The 22,151-nt window shown below is 45.8% G+C and overlaps 1 protein-coding gene across 3 annotated transcripts in view; it reads left to right on the top strand.

The window, feature by feature from the left end:
• Positions 1 to 12,319, top strand: part of SACM1L (SAC1 like phosphatidylinositide phosphatase) — a 36,042-nt gene extending 23,723 nt beyond the window's left edge. For 2 of the 3 annotated variants that reach the window (XM_080673753.1, XM_080673752.1), the window contains 8 exons: positions 1,379 to 1,477; positions 3,587 to 3,725; positions 6,054 to 6,123; positions 6,232 to 6,304; positions 7,023 to 7,116; positions 7,233 to 7,325; positions 8,353 to 8,410; positions 10,628 to 12,319. In XM_080673753.1, the coding sequence (XP_080529879.1) occupies positions 1,379 to 1,477; positions 3,587 to 3,725; positions 6,054 to 6,123; positions 6,232 to 6,304; positions 7,023 to 7,116; positions 7,233 to 7,325; positions 8,353 to 8,410; positions 10,628 to 10,764 (763 nt within the window). In that variant the 3' untranslated portion in view covers positions 10,765 to 12,319. Of the gene's footprint in view, positions 1 to 1,378; positions 1,478 to 3,586; positions 3,726 to 6,053; positions 6,124 to 6,231; positions 6,305 to 7,022; positions 7,117 to 7,232; positions 7,326 to 7,562; positions 7,698 to 8,352; positions 8,411 to 10,627 lie in introns of all 3 variants that reach the window. The other variant, XM_080673751.1, reaches the window with a different exon arrangement.
• The last annotated feature ends 9,832 nt before the right edge of the window (positions 12,320 to 22,151 follow it).

Here is a 22,151-nt window from a genome sequence, read left to right as displayed (position 1 = left end):
TTTCCATGGCAGGAACTGGGGCGGAGGGGGGCTGTGCTCTTGTAGGAAGGAGTCGCAGACATGGGGAAAACTTTCCAAAGAAATAGTACTGGGTTATTTGGGGTTCAGCAGTAAACTAATATACTTAAATTATATTTTCTACTATTATTTTATATTATCAAAATAAAACTATGTGACTCCTTCTTAGAAGATACAAATGTGATCTAGGTGCCACTGAACTAATTAAATTCTTTGAACAAGTCTAGAGCTATTCCTTCTGGTCAGAGCACTCCAAAAATAACTGTCACAGTGTCACTTTTATTGGAGCTGTCACTGAAAATGCTTTCCTCACTCCCGTCTTCCCCGTGTCAAACCTCTCAGTTGGTTAACCTCTATTTTCATACTTATTTCTAGTTTTGTTTCTAACTTCTCACCTGCAATAACAGAAGTGATACGAGACCCTTTCTTGACCTGCTTAGAACAAGCCCACAGTCTGGTGATGCCCCGTCAGTTTCTCAGAGCCAAAGGTGTCACCCGAGAGCAGACTGTACTCTGAACTGTACTCCGCAGATGAGTGCGGTGTCCTTCCAGTCCTACTTTGTGACTCAGCTGGAGCCCGAGAGGGAAGTTAGGCAAAATGAGACATGTGAGGATCTTCGTGTGTCCATGGTGCTCAGGTCCTCTGTCCACTCTTCCCCCCTTGACCCTCAGGAATTGGTTCATGATTTTCCCCTCTCAAGGGGCATTTTTCAGCTCATAATAGGCTGCCTTCACTGATAAATGTGTTTTAACATTGAAAAGATGTGTGTCTCTTAAGTATCTGATAACTGAATTCAGTCCATCATAGTAACAAACAGGAAAATTTTCTCTACCGTGTGTGTGATGCATAGATATTGGCAAAGGGAAATTTCTTGTTAGTATGGTCAGTAACTAACCAGAGTGGGGGCTATTCTGCCTCTGTTCTTCCCTGGTACACAACACCATCTAACCATTTTGAACACTTTAATCACTTTGAAAAACAATACGGTGGGACCCTATCTTTTGCTCATGGGGGTAAAGAATAAACATGTGCCAGATACTCAGTTGGAGAGGGCTCCTTTCTATTGCACACCCGGTTGCTGCACCTGAGCTCACTCCTCCCACACTGAGCCGGGCTGCTCTGTTCTCTGTCTGAGGGCCTCTAGAAGAGCATGTGAAGGCTGGAGTGGGTGCATTTTCCCTCTGTAGGTTACGAGCAAGAGGAGGTGGGTGTGTGCAGTGTAAACCTGGAGGGAAGGGGGCCTGCTGTCCCAGGATAGCTGTGTGCTGTCACGTAGAGGACAGTCAGCTAGAAAGGTATTGTTGTTAGAGGGAAAGTGAATAACCTTTGGTCAGTTTTGAATATCTTTTGTTTTGGTAGATATATTGCCTTTGACTTCCATAAGGAATGTAAAAATATGAGATGGGATCGACTAAGTATTTTATTGGATCGGGTAGCAGAAATGCAGGATGAATTAAGGTAAGCGATCTTATTTCCCTGTGGAGGTCGTGGGAACAGGTCTGTGTAGATATTAATCATATTTATTCATTGTCTAGCAAACTTACTAATACACTTCCCTGGGTTGACAATACTTCTCCATACTATTATTTTTAGAATTTTTTGTTTTTGGTTTTTTAAAATATATTTTTATTGATTTAAGAGAGGAAGGGAGGGGGAGAGAGAGAAAGAAATATCAATGAGATATATGAGAGAGAATCATTGATTGGCTGCCTTCTGCACTCCCCACACTGAGGATGGAGCCTGCAACCCAGGCATGTGCCCTGACCAGGAATCAAACTGTGACCTCCTGGTTCATAGGTTGATGCTCAACCACTGAGCCATACCGACTGGGCTAGACTTTTTTATATTGAAAAGATGAGACTTTATAATTTAGAAATATTTTTAAATTCTTAAAAATGACCCATAACAGGGTATTTTTGTGTTTTTATGAATTATCTTTCACACATCTATAATTTTTTACATAATTGAAGTTTATACTGTTTAATATTCAGTTGTTTTCACTAAACATTCTGTTACAGATTTGTGTCATTAGCCTTTCTAGTCCTTGTAAGGATAGTGTTGAATGGCATTCTGTGTTCCCTTGTGTCATGATATAGTTTCGGTTAAATGCTTTCCTTGGTTGAGTATTTGGTTTGTTTCCTTTTCTCTTCCTGCCATGAAAGGTGGTGTTGCAGTGAATCACTCTGAGTATATATATTGTTACTCCTGTTAAATTATTTCCTAAAATAAATTCTTGAGAGTAGAAATTAATGGATCAAAGGGTCTGAATATCCTCATGGCATTTTTTGTGTGTGTTTACCATGTTATTTACTGTGTTGTTCACAGGTTTACTGTACTCTGTGCATACGTCAGTCTTTACTTATTTTAAAGCCAGAAGAAGGAATGGAAACCATTCTGTCTGCCTTAATTAGTATTATCCAGTATTCATCGCATGCTGTTCCATGCAGTCTGCCAAGCCCTTTGACTTTTGTGTGCATTCTGCATTATCTCCTTCACATTCAGGCAGCCCAGGGGGGTGCTCTTGCCTCCATTTTGTAGATGAGAACATTTGGGCTTGGCGAAATTAGGGTAACCATGTAAAGTCACACAGTAAGGTGCCTAAGGAATAAGGCTAGCAAATCGGTTGCTTGCTATCAGAGTCCATGCTCTTCGCCTCCGTGTGTGGTTGAGTTTTTGAGTGCAGAGCGTTCTCTGAGCAGATTAACAACGCAGGAGACTTGGGACTGGAGACCAGGTTGCCTCCAGTGCAGACATCGGTGGTTTAAGGGGAGAAAGGGAGACTGATTCTTCAAATAATACCCCATTACACCTTATAGATTTCGTGTTATTTGTTTTAAGAAAGGATTTAAAAATGTTTTTAATGCACAACATCCAACCCTTGCTTTAGAAATTCTTAGTTAATTTAACCCCAGGCCAGCCATCTTCACTTTGAACAAACAGCTCAGGGAATTCTGACATGGATAGTACAGGGACTGTGCTTCAAGACATCCTGACACATGGACGGAGGTGGGATGATTATGTCAGGTGAAGCCTCCTCTGGCCTTAGGGAAGCATGGTTGATGCCATGGCAACCTTTATAATCTCCAGCTGAGCTTCTTCACATCTCTTAGGTCAGTGGTCAGCAAACTCATTAGTCAATAGAGCCAAATATCAACAGTACAACAATTGAAATTTCTTTTGAGAGCCAAATTTTTTAAACTTAAACTTTTTCTAACGCCACTTCTTCAAAATAGACTCGCCCAGGCCGTGGTATTTTGTGGAAGAGCCACACTCAAGGGGCCAAAGAGCCGCATGTGGCTCGCGAGCTGCGGTTTGCTGACCACTGTCTTAGATGAAACGACCTGTGATGCTACAGTTGTTGTTTGGATGGGGAGCTCACTTGCCTCAGCCCTTCAAATGGCTTTCTGGTCTGTGGTAACCAAGTATCCCTGGATCATGCATTTCCTATCTGACATTTCAATTTACTGGTTTTAATAATGTTACTGACCAGAGTCCTATGTTATAAGAGGTATGGCCTTAGTAGATTTAACTGACTTTTATGAGAGTGTTTATACAAATATGTTTTAGTTATTTTCTAGTGGACTCTACTGGCAAGGTGGTGACGAACCAGGAGGGCGTGTTCCGCAGCAACTGCATGGACTGTCTGGATAGAACCAACGTGATCCAGAGTCTATTAGCTCGGCGCTCGCTTCAGGCCCAGCTGCAGGTGCAGATTCTTTTCTTTCTTTTTTAATGTATATGTCTATTGATTTCAGAGAGTTAGGGAGAAGGAGAGAGAAATGTCAGTGATGAGACAGAATCATTGATCGGCTGCCTCCTGCATGTCCCCTACTTACGATGGAGCCCACAACTTGGGCATGTGCCTTTGATTGGAATTGAACCCGGGACCCTTCAGTCCACAGGCCAAGGCTCTATCCACTGAGCCAAACCAGCTAGGGCCTTCTCTTCTTTTATTAAACAGTATAGGAAAAAATTAAAAATACTTCATCTTTAAAAGTCAGTAACAAAAAACATTCATGTTGCCCTCATCCTAACCCAGCTCATGTTTCTGTGTCTTGCCATCTGTGGCTGTGCATTTTCCATGGTCGGTATGTGCATGCGCAAGTTTCAGTCTTGCCTTTTCCTCTAGCATCATATTATGTCATAATTTTTAAGGGTTGCATTCAATTGTATTATCATTTACTAAGTCATTTAGATTGCTACATTGTTGGCTTATAAATAACACTGTAGATAGGATATCTGCATATATTATTGTTACTTAGATTATTTTCTTTGGGTTAATTCCTGGAAGTTCAATTACTGGGTTAAAGGGAATTTATACATACACACACACACACACACACACATTACTTTTCAAAAGGATCATGCCATTTTGGATCACTTACACTGACATCAGCCAGCAGTAAGTGATCCATTTCATGGAACTCTTGCCAGCATTAGATATTTGCACTTAAAACTTTTTTTCTATTTTAATAGTACACAGTAGTACTTCCAGATTGTTTTCATTTGCATCTCTTACTACTGGCCAAGGATATTGACTCCCAGGTAAAATGCTCTCACACAGCTTTGCTTCATCATTGAGATCATGCTGTTCCAAAAAATAGATGTGAATATTTTCTTCTATTTGTTTGGACTTAAAAACATGTAGCATCCAACTTTCTAGATCACATTGGCATTTGTTGTGAGGGGCAAACAAAAATGCATCCCAAATGGTTTCCTGCTGAAATAATTAGGAAGCATTCAACTTTGTTCATGGCGGTTTTGTGGCACCCAGGGAGGAATTGTGGCAGTAGAGTACCTCCCCCGGGATGAGTTGTCCCCAAACCCTAAAGTAGCGTGTGCCCAGGGCGCGGACTCCCTATTGGAGGTTCTCCAGTTTCCTGATTCCTGTTGAATTGGGTGCTTGTCAGTCTGTTGGGTTGACTTCAGAGTGTGTTTTTCAGTAGCGGCAACATTAGGAATGGTGTTTCCAAGGCTGATGAACAAAATCCTACTTAACCGGGTTCTGTAAGCTACAGTGAACTGTTCTAATGCTGAATATGGTGGTATAAACCTGACCGATTTTAGACGCTCTGGGCAGGAACCTCTCTGGCGTCTCAGTGCCGGCTGGGGTGGGGACGCCAGGGGTGCTTCTCTCCACTTCCAGTGAGGGCAGAGCTTCTACCCCACTGAGGTCGCCACGCCTGTGCTGTGTCTGAGGGAGACACAGAGAAGACGGTGGTTCTGAGAAGGTTGAGGTCCATGACCAAGCCCGAGGCAGGGCTTTCTAATCAGCGGCCAGTGAACCCAAAGGGGAGCCACGGGGGACTCGGGATGCCCAGGAATCCATGAGATGATATGCGAGGGCTGCACGGGTATGCAGTTTGTGGGCAGGTAGAGTTCATCCATTTCTCGCTGGTTAGGGGTAAGTTTGGGGTGAGGAAGTCTGGGGATGGTGAATTGTGGGGAGGGCAGGGGGGTAAAGGCAGTGGAAGGAGGAAGTGATGGCAGGAATCTCACAGGAGCTTTCACTTTCTCCTTTCCTCTCCCTCTGCTCCTCCCCCAAGTACAGACAGCCCTGCCTGTTCCCTTGGTGCTGGGGCTGTGGGGGAGCCCTCAGAGAGGCTTTGCCCCCTGGCTGGGCAGAGGGCCTGGGTCCACTGAGACCTCAACAAGGAAAGCACCTCCTGCCTGCAGCCAGCACCAGGAACCACGTGAAGTGATTTGAGGATGGTCTGCTGTTTCTTGCCTCTTTTTTTTAGTTAATCCTCACCCAAAGCTATTTTTCCATTGAGTTTAAGAGAGAGTGGAAGGGAGTGGGAGAGATGGAGAGAAACACGATTGGTTGCCTCCTGCATGCACCCCAACAAGGGCCGGGGAACCTGCAACCAAGGTACGTGCCCTTGACCGGAATTGAACCTGGGACCCTTCAGACTGCAGGCCAACACTCTTATCTACTGAGCCAAACCAGCTAGGGCAGGACGGTCTGCTTTTTCTTTTAAATCCTGGGTGCTGAAATCTAGTAGATGTAAACATGGGGTCCTTCTTATTTCAGAGACTAGGTGTTTTGCATGTGGGACAAAAGCTTGAAGAACAAGATGAATTTGAGAAGATTTACAAAAATGGTAGGTATTTTCTTTAATAGAGGCAAAGTTACTCAAATTTTGAAATAAATGTTTTAGATTTAGAACTCTGGTTGTTTTCATCATCAGCTGCTTTTTACTTTTTTTCAGCCTGGGCTGACAACGCAAATGCTTGTGCCAAACAGTATGCAGGAACCGGTGCCTTGAAGACCGACTTTACCAGGCAAGCCATGCTTTTTAAATAACATTCGATATGGAGTTCACAGGTCTGAGCCACCTGGACAGCAGCAATAAGAGCAAACAGCAGCACCCGGGCCCCATTAGACTAGTCAGGTCAGGTGAGGCCCAGGCTCACTCGTGGGCATTTCGCCTCCCTGGGTGATTCACATGCACAGCGAGGGTTGAGAACAGCAGCTCTTCAGTTCTCAGATGTAGTGGGCCCCTGAGTCCCTGGTTAGGGCCAGCAGTTCTGGGGCAGGCCTGAGATTCTGCACATCTAAGGAAGCACCCGGGATTCTGACTGCTTCTGGGACCACGCTGATAGCGAGAGGTGGGACCACTGAATTTGTTACAGATATGGGTGGGCCTTTTCCGCTGTGTGGATTCCCTGTGAGCAAAATAAGATTTCTTAGCCTTTCTGCTGTTTCATACCACTTAACCTGGACTTAGTGTTTCTCCTCTTATTTCTAGTCTTTGCAACGGGAACTGAATGCTTTTCCTCTTTATGCTACTTGGGTAGTGTTTTAGAAAGAGAGTACATATTTCTTGGACTCCACTACTGGTCATTTGTGAGGTATCTCTATAGGTTCAGGGTTGATTTTTAAAATTGTTGTAACTCCCTTATCTCCATAACACACACTTACTGGTCACTTTTTCTCACACTGTAAAACTGTGGGAATTAAATATGCAAATATATAACTCAAAATTGACCTTTCAACCAGAACTGGGAAGAGAACTCAGCTGGGACTGGTAAAGGACGGCTGGAACTCACTGATTCGGTATTACAAGAACAACTTTTCCGATGGATTCAGACAAGTGAGTTTGTATTTGATGCTGATTGTTGGTCGTTGGTGGCTGCACCTTTGTGCTATTCCTCAGTAATGTGCTCACACCTTCTTTGGGAGCTAATGGTTTTCTTCTTTCTGTTCTAGGACGCCATAGACTTGTTTCTGGGGAACTACTCGGTGGACGAATTAGAATCTCATAGTCCCCTAAGTGTTCCACGGGATTTGAAATTTCTGGCTGTAAGAAACCTTCATTTATTCAAGTTGTTAAAGCATTGTATCTGAGGGTATAGATGGTGCCAACTCCCCTTGATTACGTATCTAAACGGAATACAAATGCTCCAGTTTCCCCTAGGAGTGTACTGGGAGAGGAGTAAAGAAACTTCGGAGCATTTTTCTTTCAGATTTCACTCCGTCTTGCACATCCTTTTAATGCAAGAATCATAGCGGGGGAACGTAAAAGGCTTTTCATTTCAGGAGGACTCCACGCCCCTCACGTGCAGGGATTGTTGGAGGCAACCTCGTGTCTCAGAAGGCAAAATACAGGCTTATACCTCAGAGATACTGCAGGGTCAGTTCCAGATACCGCAATGCAGCGGGTATCGCCACGCAGTGAGTCACGGGAATTACTGGTTTCCCAGTGCATGTAAAAGTTTGCACTGTGCTGTAGTCTGTGAAGTGGGCAATAGCATTACATCTAAAAAAAAGCTATGTACATATCTTAATCAAAAAAACACTTTATTGCTAAAAAATGCTAACCCTCATCTGAGCCTGTAGGAAAATGGCCCTGGCGGGCTTGCTTGACACAGAGTTGCCACAAACCTTCAATTTGTAAAAAAAAAAAAAAAAAAAAAAAAAAAAAAGGCAAAGCGCAGTAAGAAGTACAATAAAGCAAGGTGTGCCTGTGCGGTTCTGGCACTTCTCTCCTTTCTTACTCCTTTCACCAGACTTGCAGGAGCCATTCTGGGGTCCCATTCTAGTGGGCAGAGTCCTGGAAGGAAGGGGGCCTGGTGTCTTGGGCTCACATCTGGGCAGCTGCCCTCCATGTGGTACTGGTTTGGAGCAAAGTCATGCTTCTCACGTTTGATTTCTTAACCACCTGAAGGTCTAGGCAGCTGTGACTAACCCCTGAGTGGTGATGTTTTTTGAAAAAATATATTTGTGTATCAGATGGCGGACGGTTTATTCTTTTTCAGGGAAAGCAAACTGATCGTGCAACCACTAGTGAGCATTCTTACTGATGTTTTCTCTCTGTTCTCTCTCCCAGTTGCCTATTATCATGGTTGTGGCTTTTTCAATGTGCATTATCTGCCTCCTTATGGCTGGTAAGTCTGCTCCTGTTTCACCATCTTACACTCGCCGTTTAGAATGTTGAACTTTCCTTATACAGCATCTTGAGTTTTAGAGTCCACTCAACACTTGATGTTCCCCAAATAAATCCAGTGAGTAGAGTGAGCAGATAAGATTAGTCCTTAGATGTGACCAGAGGAAAAAATATACTCCGTAGCTTCATAAATGTTTTTTTTCCTATTATCACCCTGCCTTCTAGAGATAAGCTAACTACTCTTAATATTTTGATGTTTTAATCTTTATAAGTGTGTGTGATTTTTTTTTTCAAAAGTGAAATACACGTTTTTTAAAAATCTTGTTTTTTCCAAAGACTCCAAAGTATTCCATTTATGTATGTATAGTTTATTTAACCAATCACCTATTGGGCAAATGTTGTTAGTAGGTTAATATAGTACTTATTAAATTTTAATAGATTGAGAGCAAAATTGCCTATGGACTGAGCTGGCATGGTCTTTACTGGTTTTCTTTTTTCTCTCAATATTTTGTTACTAAGTTACTAGGCACTTAAGACTCACGTGTCTCCATTAAGTACTCTTCTGTCTCTGGGAATTGGCGTCTGCCTGGGCTGTATTGTGCTCTTGTACTGAGGTCAGCCTCCAGTCTCCACCCCACCCTGAATTCCTTGGGCTAACATTTCTCAGCATGGACACTATTCAGATGCCACCCCCATGCACCCCCCAAACACACAGTGTTCCCTGGTTCTCCACCAGGCACCCTCTCCTCCTCTGATTTCCAGAGCACTTGTAAGCCCCCCCCCTTTTAACTTCCTAAGCACCTAGGATTTCTTTTTTGGGTGTGCCTCTTTGTTGTCCCTGACAGGCCTGGTGTGTGTCTCGCAGTGGTACTGATCTGCACACCCCTTTCTCACTAGATCAGCACCTTCCTGAGGACAGAGATGGTCTCTCTCCTTGGTTATTGCCTGCATCCAGGGTATAGGAAGTCCCCAGCTCAGTTTGCTGAATAAAGGACTCCTGTTTCACCCCCACCACACAGGTTCTGCCCGCTTCTGAAGGGGAGCCAGTCCCTCTCATCCGCATCCCCTCGGTGGTCAGCATTGCAGCAGCCACTGTGGGGAAGAAGGCGGCCTGTGGTGGTTCTAGCACAGGGCTTACTTTTGCTTTTTGCTAAGTTTACTTGGCAAATTTTTTCTGTCAAGAGCCAGGTAATCAATAGTTTACACTTTGCAAACTACCTGTGATCTCTGTTGTGCACTGTAGCTCATGGTGTAATAGCAGGCCCAGGGCTGGAGGGCACAGGGATCACTGTGTGGGACAACTGGTCCTGTGTCAGGTGTAGACAGAAGGAAGGGGACAGGGCCAGCCAGCATGTGCTTCCTGGTCCCTCAGGCCTGCAGGCTGTTTACTCCCAAATCCTCTGACTGCTTTCTTCACACCACCGCCTGATGCCATTTCCTGGGAGTCCCTCCACTGTTGAGTTAGTTGTGCTATTTTGATCCCTTTTTTTTTTTTTTTTTTTGACTGTGGACTTGCATTTCTCTGTGGAGCCCCCCGGAGAGGCAGGAGAGCCAGGGCCAGGCATGGTTTAAGTACCTGGATGGCTACTCTGGGGAACGGCGGGGGTGGGCAGGCACGGGGCTTGTGAGGAGCAGCCTTTCTCCTTGGTCCAGGAAGAATTTTGAGACTCAAGAGCTGTGAAGATGAGCAGTCACAGATTTTGTTATGTTTTTAAGTAGAAAGAGACTGAATGCTGTGGAAGGTAACGTCTCAAGTCAGTTGCTTGCTATAAAATAATGAGCCTTGTGGTGTTTACATACAGTAGTGTCTGATTTCCAGTCCCAGAGACTAGGACCCCCATGCAGCATGCTGTCCGGCAGCCCTCAGGAGTGGGTCCCCACCTTGCTTTTCTCTCCACCAAGGAGGCCAGTGTGATCACACGGATAGGGTACACGAGGTCCACTTCTCAGGGACTGCAGCAAAGTCCAGCTTGCCCGGCCTGCTCCTGACCTTGGTGAGCTGCAGGGCTGAGAAGTGCCCTCAGCAGAGTTGTTACATGTTATTCAACTAGGCTACCAAGCCTGGCCAGAGCTTGAGAACTGCCGGCCTAAAGCTCAAGGGAGAGGTTCTGTATTTTGTAAACTTTTAAAGTCAAGATGTGCTGAACAGCTGAAAGTTGGCTCTGGTCTCAGTAAATGACTTTTACTTATCAACTCTTTGTTTTTTTTCTATCAACAGGTGACACTTGGACAGAAACACTGGCCTATGTTCTCTTCTGGGGAGTTGCAAGCGTTGGAACATTTTTTATTATTCTTTACAATGGCAAAGATTTTGTCGATGCTCCCAGATTGGTCCAGAAAGAAAAGATAGACTGAGTTTGTGTCTGTGGAAAGCGGCTTGGCCTGGAAGACTCCATCCTGCAGAACTGGAGTCTTTACTGACCCGCTTTCCACAGGAGCCGAGGTCTTAGGAAGCCTTTACCCCAGAGCACATCTGTCTGTGCGGGGCGCTGACTTACCATTGGTGATCTGCCTGATGATCCTACTGTTGGACGCTGTGTTTATAATCTGAAGCTGTTCTGTAATTCAAGCATAACCTGGATTCAGCTCATGGATGGAAGGAATCTGTCCATTGTCAATTTAATCAACTATTGGAGAATAATATATATCAAAAACCTAGCTTCTTTCATTGCGTAAAACAGTCATTGTTCTTCTAGCTCAGTTTCATTATCGTCACTATGGAAGCATTACTGTTGGCAAGCATACTTTCCTACACAACTTCGGACTCTTCTTAAAGTTTAATGTACGCTAACTCTTCTCTGCGTATAAAGTGTAAGTCTTTTCCATTCATCAAGGAGCTTGACAACACAGCCATGACTTCACGGTGGGAAGAGAAGGGGCCGTGTACCTACTTGTCTCTGTGGAGCTGCCTTAGGAGCTCAGCTTTAAGTGTGATGGAAAGTTCAGGTACGCTGTACCTTTTTTAAAGGGTATAAATGAAATCAAAGATTGTAAAGTCTCTCTCTCATGCTAATGGTCCAAAGCCACCTCTGTTTTTAGGACTGCCCTTGGCTGCTCAGCTGCTTCCTCCCGGACCCTTCAAGGCAACGTGGGCCTCTGAGAGGCTCTTGTCCGGGGTCAGTGGTGTCGGAGGTACTGTTGGGATGCTTCCCCTTTAAAGCTTCTGTTAGCCATCAATAGAATAGTGTATATAAGATGTAAGTGCTCCCAGGTTAGCACAGTTCTTTAAATCAAGGACCAATTTCAGCTCTAATTTATGTATAAAAACAAACCTGAAAACCATGCTGTAGAGGCTGTGCGGAGAGGTCTAAGTCAGACTATATATTCAAACTAATTATGAGGTTTAAATGGTAGGGAAGTATGTAAGGTAGTACAATTGCCACCTTCTTAAAACAGCTCAGTTAAATATGCGACCATGTGTGTTATGCTTGAAAACGTGCAGTTCTTTCAATAGTAATCTTGTTCTCCTTAAATATCTCTAAAAGCGCCTTTTTCAACATCACCTTTTATAAACATTAGTAAGTTACTGCTTTTAGAAACTAAAGAAAGTAACAGCTGGCAAACCTTCTGTAGCATAAAATCAGTCATTAAAACTCACAATAGGGAAAGTAATTAGAACTACCTATTCTTAACATGTAAATAAGCAGAATTTGTTCCAAAGATGAAATGTTGAAACTTAGTTCATGTCTACTGTATCCTATTACTCGAATGCTACTGGGTGTTTCACGTTGAGAGCTCATTTCATCTACAGCACAAATAGAGCTGACCCTGGTGCGGCTGCTTTGCAATGAGTGGACTAATGGTGGGCCGATCATAAGGTTCTACACTGCAGAACCCTACAATGATTTCACTTCCAAATTCACGTACTGTACATCCTGAGTGAAAATAAAATGTCATATTTTCTAACTACTGCTGGTGTCGTTCCCATGCTTGTCTTGAAAGGATTGTTCTTTTTTATTACATGTTTAAAATCTTGCAAAGCAATGCACGGTCAGTACAGAAAAATTAGACAATGTAAGGGAACCAGAAATCCTCCTTTCTAGTTACGATCACTTAAGAAAGTGTATTCATCCTTCTAATTATTTCCTAGTTACAGATAAAACGAGGGAAATATTTAAGGAAGTATAATGTCCATACAAAAGAAGTTTTCTGTCCCCCCCCCACCTCCAGATTGCAACTGACTTCTCAAAATGATACAGGTTCCAACTGAGAAGTGGAATATTGCTTTTTAGAAAATGTTCTCTCGGGCCACAGGGTCAGTGAGAGCCAGGGGGATGCTGACTGAACACCTTGGTGACGAGGAGGCCCTCGAACGCACAGGGGAATGAGATGGTTCTGTGCAATGGCCTCTGGGATATACATCTCTCGTGAACCATGTGCAACTGCCATGGACTGTTGTGGCTCTGCAGTGGCTGTCCCCTGCTTCCTTTGCTGTCTTCCTGCAGAGGGGCCTCAGTAACTCTCTGCCACCACGCCCTCCCGTGTCCTTCCCTTCCCTGAGATACACTAATAGGGGCCTGCCCGGTGATCTGTGCCTTTCCAGGGGATTTATATGAGAGATTTGGTGTATTATCTAAGCCATCTATTTGTGCTCTAAGTCTTTCGTTCTAGCTCCAACATGAAAGCTTTGTCCCATTCAGGGTTTAGTGACAGGGTGGGAGACATTGGGAGATAATCCCCAGAGTCACTTGATACAGATTCTTCAGTCCTGATGGCACAGAACTTTTTGTGTGAGGATCAGAGAAGGAGGAATGAAGGGTGTGTATGGCGGGGAGGGGGTTGGGGGAGTGGCTTAAACAGGTGGGGGTTTGGAGTTTCTTCCTCCCGCTTGCCTAAGAGCCCTGATGCCAGAAGAAATTGAGTTCTCTCAATACAAATAAATTATGATACATAATTAAAACACTATGTTTCTTGCCACGTAGGCCTCTCCAACATGGCAGCCTGGTTCACCCAAGCCAGCAAAATGGAAGTCACAGTCTTTTATAACCTCATCTCAGAGATGTCCATCATTCTTACCACCTTCTCTGCACGGTGCTCGATCCAGCGCACCCAAGGGGAGAGGGATTCAGGGGGGCACGAATGCCAGGAGGTGGGGGTCTCTGGGCACCATCTGAGATGTCTGCTATCACAACCAGTAAGGAGAGTCTTTAAAACCTCAGCCAGTAAGTGACAAAAAGACCTATAGATATACCAGTACTTGTTTAGGGCTTTATGATGACAAATGCTAAAAACCAAATACTTCCCACCTGATTCCTTGGGAGAACCAAGATGGTGGTGTAGGTAAATGCCAGTACTCGCTGCCTCCCACAACCACATCAAAATTACAACTAAAACAGAAAAACCGTCATTCAGAACCACCTGAAATCTGGCTGAATGGAAGTCCTACAACTAGAGAAGAAAGTATATCAAGACTTACAGGAATGGTGGAGGCACATAACAGGCTGGTCCAAAACCCACGTGCGGTGTTTTTCAACCGGGAGGGATAGCTCAGCTGCAGAGGCCTTCCCTGAGAAGCAAGGGATCCCAGTCCCACAACAGACCCCCAGCACAGGGTTCCAGAGCTGAGAAGTCCCCATAACTTGGGCCGGAAAAACCAGAGGGGATTGTGGCTCAATGACACAGAGGCCACTGGAGTTCCCAGGTGTTCCTGTTCAAGGGCCGGCCATGGACTTACATGGTCCTGCTTCCTCTGAGCTTCAGCGCCGGGGACCCAGGGACATACAGGGAGGAACTGGATTGTCTGGGCAGGAATTTGGGGGGTGTCTTTCTCCCAGGTGGAGGTGCTCACAGGGGTGCTGGGTGATGGGACCTCCTTGGTCGCAGGGCTGACTGGCAGCCATATCTGTTTCCATCAACATGGCCAATGCTGTTCACTCGGCCCCATCCAATTTGCAGCTCCACCCAAGCTGTTTGCAGCGGCTTTTCCATATGAATGGCCTATCCTGGCTCAGGCTTCAGATTTTTCTAAAATCTCTCAACAAGCAGCAGCAGCCTCAAACCTATCAATAAGAGGCCCAAGACCTGGCACTAGCACCAGCATGCCTTGCTTCACAGCTGAGCCTCTCCTGGGCACTTCCAAACTCAATACAAATAGAAGGCATCTTTAATCTCTCTGTGGTTCCTGCTGGGTGGCCCCAGGCAGTGGCTGACTCTGCACCTCACGTGAGGCCCCAGAGGCAGTACACCCGGTGGACAGCTTCAGACCACACCAGATTACAACTCTACACATCCACAGTGACACACTCAAGGGGCAGACTCAGTGAGCACCAAAGCCCCACCGAAGCAAGTCCTGCTCCATAGGGGAGTCCCCTGCACGGCAGCTCTCCCACTGTAGTCGCAGCTGGTCCTCACAGCCAACTGGCCTGGAGGTCAACTCCTCCCAGAGATGCACACAGCCCACACAGGGGCACACCTAGAGGGCCGAGCTCAGGTGATTGGGGAGGCTGAGCCACTGGGCCCTACAGGACACCTACTACACATGGCCACTCGACCAATTCCAGGAGACATAGTAGCTCTACCTAATACATAGAAACAAACACAGGGAAGCAGCCAAAATGCGGTGACAAAGAAACAGGTCACAAATGAAAAAAAATGGAAGCAAGCAAACTACTGGATACATAGTTCAAAACATGAAATGTTGAAGGATATTCTTTAAGAAGAGTAAGAGAAAGAGGAGGAGGAGAAGGAAGAAGAAAAGATAAAAAATGTGAATAAAATGGCAATAAATACATGTCAACAACTGAATATAAAAATAAAGGAATAAGAATAAACGGATGAATAAAATAGAATCAAAGGCATGGAAAGATGGAACAGACTGACGAATCTCACAGGGAAAGGGTGAGGGGGTGGGGAGAGATTAACCAAAGGTCATACTAGTATATGCATTACCTATGGACACACACAATAGGGTGGTGAAGGCCTGGGACGGGGAGGGAACTGGGCAGAGGGGAGCAATGGGAGGAAAAAGAGGGACATCTGTGATACTCTCAACAATAAAGTTTTTTTGTGTGTGCGTGTTTTTTTTTTTGTTTGTTTGTTTTTTAAGAACTAAGGTATGAAAACCTGCTCAAAGTCACTAATCATCAGAGAGAAGCAAATCAAAACAACAACGTGGTACCATCTCACACCTGTCAGAATGGCTATCATCAACAAATCAACAAACGACAAGTGCTGGCGAGGATGCGGAGGAGAAAAAGGAACCCTCGTGCACTGCTGCTGGGAATGCAGACTGGTGCAGCCACTGTGGAGAACAGTATGGCGTTTCCTCAAAAAACTAAAAATGGAACTCCCATTTGACCCAGTGAGCCCACTTCTAGGAATTTTTCCCAAGAAACTAGAAACACCAATCAGAAAGGATATATGCACCCCTATGTTCATAGCAGCACAATTCACCATAGCTAAGATTTGGAAACAGCCTAAGTGCCCATCAGCAGATGAGTGGATTTAAAAACTGTGGTACATCTACACAATGGAATACTACGCTGTGGTAAAAAAGAAGGAGTTCCTACCATTTGCAACAACATGGATGGAGATGGAGAGCATTATGCTAAGTGAAATAAGCCACTCAGAGAAAGATAAATATCACATGATCTCACTCATATAATAAACAACATAAACTGATGAACAAAAAACAGATCCAGAGACAGAGAAACATCAATCAGAACGTCAAACCTCAGGGAAGGTAGGGGAGGGTGGGGGTATGGGGGGAGATCAACCAAAGGACTTATATGCATGCTTATAAGCCTAATCAATGGACACAGACAACAGGGTGGTAGGGGCATGAATGGGAGGTGGGGGGTAATGGGGGAATAAGGACACATATGTAACACCTTAATCAATAAAGAAATTAAAAAACAAACAAACAAAAAAAAACTAACGAAATCCAAAACCACACAATCAATTAGACATTTCATATCAGAAACTGGGAACAACCACGATGAATGTATCATTTCATCAGCACCAGCTTCTCCACCTCCCAGCCTTGCCTCCTCCACGTCCCGTCTGCAGCTCACTGCAGCTCACTCATCGCCCCGCCCGGAGAGGAGGCCTCTCCAGGAGCCTCTGGGGGATCTGTGAGTCGCCATCTGTAGTCTGACCACATTTTACTCAACCTGACACCGGCAGGCGACCCTCAGGTGATATGCGTGCATCCCCCTTGCAAACACACGCTCCTGCTTCACCTGGTGGACGCGCCAGAGGTGACCGCGCTTTAATGAGCGTCCACTGTGTGGCAGGCTCTGCGAGGTGGTTCTAAACATTTCTAATGAGCGTTACGTGTTTTGTCTTGTTTTCCTAATAAACACGCAGGAAAATGGAAACTTGAGAAGGTGAAATAATTTGCCAAAAATACGCTATTGAATGGCAATCCCGGGATTGAAATACAAATCTCGTTCCCAAATCCAGGGATTTCTCCTACAACAGGGTGATGGACAGAGGGAGACAGTCCCTGGGGCAGGACAAGGAGAAATGGCCTAACTCAGGGGTGGGCAAACTTTTTGACTCGAGGGCCACAATGGGTTCTTAAACTGGACCGGAGGGCCGGAACAAAAGCATGGATGGAGTGTTTGTGTGAACTAATATAAATTCAAAGTAAACATCATTACATAAAAGGGTACGGTCTTTTTTTTTTTTTTAATTTCAATAGTTTTATTCATTTCAAACTGTGCTCTGATACTGTGCTCTCCAGGGGCGTGTCTCCCTACATCACCACGACAACGTGTCTACGCATTCCCAGGGTGATGTCGGGGGACGCGTCCGCGGGCATTACAAGGAGCCTCTGGAAGATTGAGAGGTTGTTCCTTCTACTGAATGGGCGGATATAAATCGGCCCACTCAGAAGAAGGAGCTGCGGCCGTGTTTCCCGACGTTGCCATGTTAACACTGCTGCTGGTGAAGGAGCGGAGGGGAGAGCAAGAGAACCCTCCGCTCTTTCGGCTCCACGGGCCGGATAGGACAGCCGAACGGGCCGGATCCGGCCCGCGGGCCGTAGTTTGCCCACGGCTGGCCTAACTTCACGCTCCAAATATTGTGACATCAATTCTTGGTCAATCAGAGAGCGGGCACTTCGTTTATTATTACTAACTCACAATATGACCACTGGCTCTGTGACTGACAGGACAACATGTCTTGGGAAAAAACAGTTTACTCAGTTGGAATATATTGAACTTCTGGTAAAAAAAAAAAAAAAAAAAAAGATACATGTACGTGCATTTTAAAAAAAAAAAGAACTAAGGGTTCTTATGTTTCTAGTATAAATAGCTTTGCGGCACTGGTGATCTGGCCATATCACCATGGTTACTGTGAGGTTGTTACCAGGAATGGAATGTCCCCTTTTCTCTCCAGCTTATTGCAGAGGGGGTGAACAGTTGTCAAAATGACCGCTTTTGTAAAGTACCTAGAAAACAGTCAACAAAGAGCTTTTTGAGAGAATCTTATTACTGGCTCAAGAGAATTAATGAGAAATATTCTGCTCTTCATGAAGTTTGCAGAAACAAAGTAAACTGAAACTCAAGACAGCTTTGCTGGGAACCCATTATTCTATAAATAATGGGATTTCATTGATTTGACTTTCTTGAGCAAAATTATTCCGTGGAAATGACATTTCCATACAATTGGAAATCTCAAAAATATTTTCAAACTTTTAAAGGTCATTTTGCTGTAAATATTACTAAATGTAGGACACCTTTTCCTTATTTTTTAAGTTGATTTCAGAGAGAGGGAGGGAGAGAGAGAAACATCAGTGGGGCTATCTCTTGCACATGGTGGTGGAGCCCACAACCCGGGAGAGGTGAACCGGAGCGGGACGATCCTTGGACCACATCCTGAGCATTTCAGGAAAGCAGTGCCCAGGCTGACTTCCTGACTGCTCGGTGGTATGGTTCTGAGTTGATTGGCCTGCCCCGGACCCTCTCTCGAACCCTGGACACGTTTCCCTCCCACCAGGGACTTTCCCAACCCCCCTACTTTTTTCTCGCTCCCTATGACCTGGAGGGGCCTCAGAGTCTCCCGGCTACTCGATCTACGTTCTACGAAAGCCCAGGTGCGCTTGGCTGGGAACTCTGCTCTACTCCCCGGGAAAGGTCTCGGGGTGACGACCTCGGAACCTTTTCTCGTCTCTCTCTCTCTACAGGTTGGCTGAGGGAAAGGAGGACGCTCCTTGTTCCTTCCCCAATTTTTCGGTGGCCCTTCCCTCCAGTCACGGGGACCTCTCAATCCAAACGCCCTTGAAACACACCCTTAGGGTGTCTCCTCGCCAATCTCTCGACCCTTGGTCTTTTTTTTTTTTTTTTAATATATTTTATTGATTTTTTTACAGAGAGGAAAGGAGAGGGATAGAGAGTTAGAAACATCGATGAGAGAAACATCGATTCAGCTGCCTCCTGCACACCCCCTACTGGGGATGTGCCCGCAACCAAGGTACATGCCCTTGACCGGAATCGAACCTGGGACCCTTTAGTCCACAGGCCGACGCTCTGTCCACTAAGCCAAACCGGTTAGGGCCCAAAGAACAACTTTCTTGACTGCACAGGCTTACTTAACAGTCTGGCTATTATCAGAAACTGAGATCATTATCTCTAGGAAAATGCGGCAGTTTAAAATCCGAGCGGCTAGAGGCCTGGGAACAGGCTGTGGGGCCTGCTCCCTCCTCCCCCTGCCTTTTCTCCAGCCTCATCTTCCACTGCTCCTTTCCTTCCCCCTTGGATAACAGCCCATTCTAACATTCCCTCCCACTTTCACGGCAATACAATCTCAAACACTCATCTGTCACCCCTTATTGGTAGCGCCATGGCGACTACCCTCTGAGCTTGGAGTGCGCAACTAGAAAAAAGAATCTCATACCCTTTAGTCCACCTCTTCTCCTTACACCGTTCAGCTTGTCTCCATGATCAGGGATTTTTCTTCCTCTGTGGGGAAAACACATACATCTGTCTCTCCATCAGCTGGACAGGAACCTGTACTCTCGTCTATCTCTCACCGACGACATCATTCCCTGCTTTGGCTTTCCGATGTCTCTTCAATCTGATAATGGCCCCGATTTCGTCTCTCAGATAACGCAGCTGGTCTCTCAAACGCTAAACATCAAATGGAACCTCCACATCCCCTACCACCCGCAGTCTTTGGGTAAAGTAGAAAAGGCCAATCATCTCTTAAAAACACATCTAACCAAGCTATCCTTAGAGCTCCATATGCCTTGGACTGAACTACTCCCCCTGGCACTAATGAGACTGAGGGCCATGCCATGACAACCACTACTTCGACGCCCCTTCGAGATCATGTATGGACGGCCTTTTGTCCTCCAAACCCCGGAGGACAATTCCCCTTCCCTGGGAGACTACTTCCCTGCTTTTGCCCATATGAGGGCATTCTTACAACAACACGCTGATAATCTCCTCCTCCGTCCCTTTCCCACAACTTCTACTCATCTCAGTCCTCCCTGAGGACTTGGTCTATGTCAAGGAAAAAGGAAAGGCATCCTTAACACCCACATGGGAGGGGCCTTTCCCAGTCATACTGTCTACCCCCACTGCAGCAAAGGTACAAGGAATCCACCACTGGTATCACCTCTCACACATTAAGCCATACAAACCTCTACACAAAACACTACCTTCCTACACTTCTACCCCCACAGGACCTACCTCTCTCAGGCTCACCAAATGTCTCCCCACCATCCCCGAAGAAGACTCAGCGGCACCATCCAGGACCTGATGACCCATCATTCCTCACAGGCTAAATTCTACTATTTCCTGCAGTGTATCCTGGAGGACAGGTCCTGGTGGCAACCGCGATCTGCTTCCCTAGAAGACTTACACTCAGTAGATCTTACCTGGCAAGGGACCCTCCAAATTTTTACTCCGGAAGCTGCTCAGTTTTTTGCAGAACAGAATGCAGGCGTTCGCCAACCAGAAGGTGGGAGAGATCTATCTGGCCTTGAATTCAGAACCTAGAGACAACTATGTCACCAGAATCCTTGAGATCTTGGGTAGATGCCCCTGACATACCTTTGCCCCCGACCTTGCCCGGACTCTCAATTTTTTACTATTACCGAAAGCCTGGAATGATAGATCCTCCCTTCCCCCAACTGGTGGGCGGAGTATGACATAACCTGCAGCCTGGACATACCTGAGTACCTAACCAGGCACCTTATATGGACTATACATTGAACCACCAATCAGCACCTGCCAAATACCCTAAGCCCTTGTCCCTATATGACCATACATTAAGCCACCAATCAGCGCGTGCCGAGTACACTAAGCCCCCATTCCTTCCCATTCCTCCCCTCAAAAGGCGTGTTCACCTCTGCACGTCTTGCTGTTCTCCCCTTGCGAGACAGCCCGGCAGGTCTCTTTCCCCTAATAAGGCCTGTAATCCTGGTTTTCGGCTCCTGATTGATTTTATCACTGGGCAATATACCCTGACTGGGAATCAAACTGGCGACCTCCTGGTACATGGGACAATACTCAACCAACTGAGCCACACCGGCTGGGTTCTTTTTAAAAAAAACTTTTTTTTTTTGCGCCGACCACAACCTACACAGGTGCCAGGCAGGGCCATTTTCTGTCTTTTTTCTTTTCTTTTCTTTTTTAATATATTTTTAAAGTTGATTTCAAAGAGGAAGAGAGAGATAGAAGAAACATCCTTATGAGAGAGAATCATGAATTGGCTGCCTCTTGCAAGTCCCCCACTAAGGATCGAGCCCACAACCCCCGCACATGCCCTTGACCGGAATCGAACCTGGGACCTTTCAGTTCGCAGGCCGATGCTCTATCCACTGAGCCAAACCAGCTAGGGTTCCTTCTTTCGTAAATGGGTGCTGGTTTTCAGGTTTGGCTGGTTCCGGGACATGGCCTGGGCATCGGGGTTTTAAATGCTTCCAGTGGTTCAAATAGGCAGCCAGGTGGAGACCAGTGAAATACAGTTACTGTGAATAAAGTGATGGTAGAAGACTCAGGACATCGGTCTCCACGCTCCTGGGGATCCATTTGGGGCTGAAACCCCCTGATGGTGCCTGACCCTGGGAAGGGTGGCCTGTATTTATTGTCAGACTGAGGACTGGGGGCTGCGGGAGGCCGAGCTGTGAGGACCAGACCCTGCGCTGTGTATTCGCCATCGAGTACGCTCACTCTTCACACCGGATACCCGAGGTTTCTCAACACTAAAAACCCTCTGATGAGAAATCAGAGGACTATGTAGGGTAAATAAATGCTGGTTCCTCCATTTTAAAGGCAAGTGATCTTTTTATAACCGGCCAACAGATGAGACCGGAAGTACTGATAAGCGGGCAGCTCAAGACAGAGGAAGCCGTCCTAAGGCCCCAGGAGAGTGAGTGGCATGAAATTAATTAAGAAACAAATATCTTGCCGAAACTGGTTTGGCTCAGTGGATAGAGCGCCAGCCTTCGGACTGAAGGGTCCCGGGTTCGATTCAGGTCAAGGGCATGTACCTTGGTTGCAGGCACATCCCCAGTGGGAGGTGTGCAGGAGGCAGCTGATCCATGTTTCTCTCTCATCGATGTTTCTGGCACTCTATCCCTCTCCCTTCCTCTCTGTAAAATATCAATAAAATATTAAAAAAAAAAAAAAAAAGAAACAAACATCTCCACCTAATGTCCCACGTGAGTGCTCAAGTGTCTGCAAAGGTGTCTGTACAAATGGACCCAGGAACTACCCTGAACCCCAGGGTCTCAGGGACGCACAGGACGCGAGAGCAGGAAGGGACCCTCTCACTTGAGGGACAACCTGACG

The sequence above is a fragment of the Plecotus auritus genome (genome assembly GCF_963455305.1).
Source record: "Plecotus auritus genome assembly, chromosome: 6".
Taxonomy (NCBI): domain Eukaryota; kingdom Metazoa; phylum Chordata; class Mammalia; order Chiroptera; family Vespertilionidae; genus Plecotus; species Plecotus auritus.
Note: the sequence above shows the minus strand (reverse complement) of the source record. Positions and strands in the feature narration are given on the sequence as shown.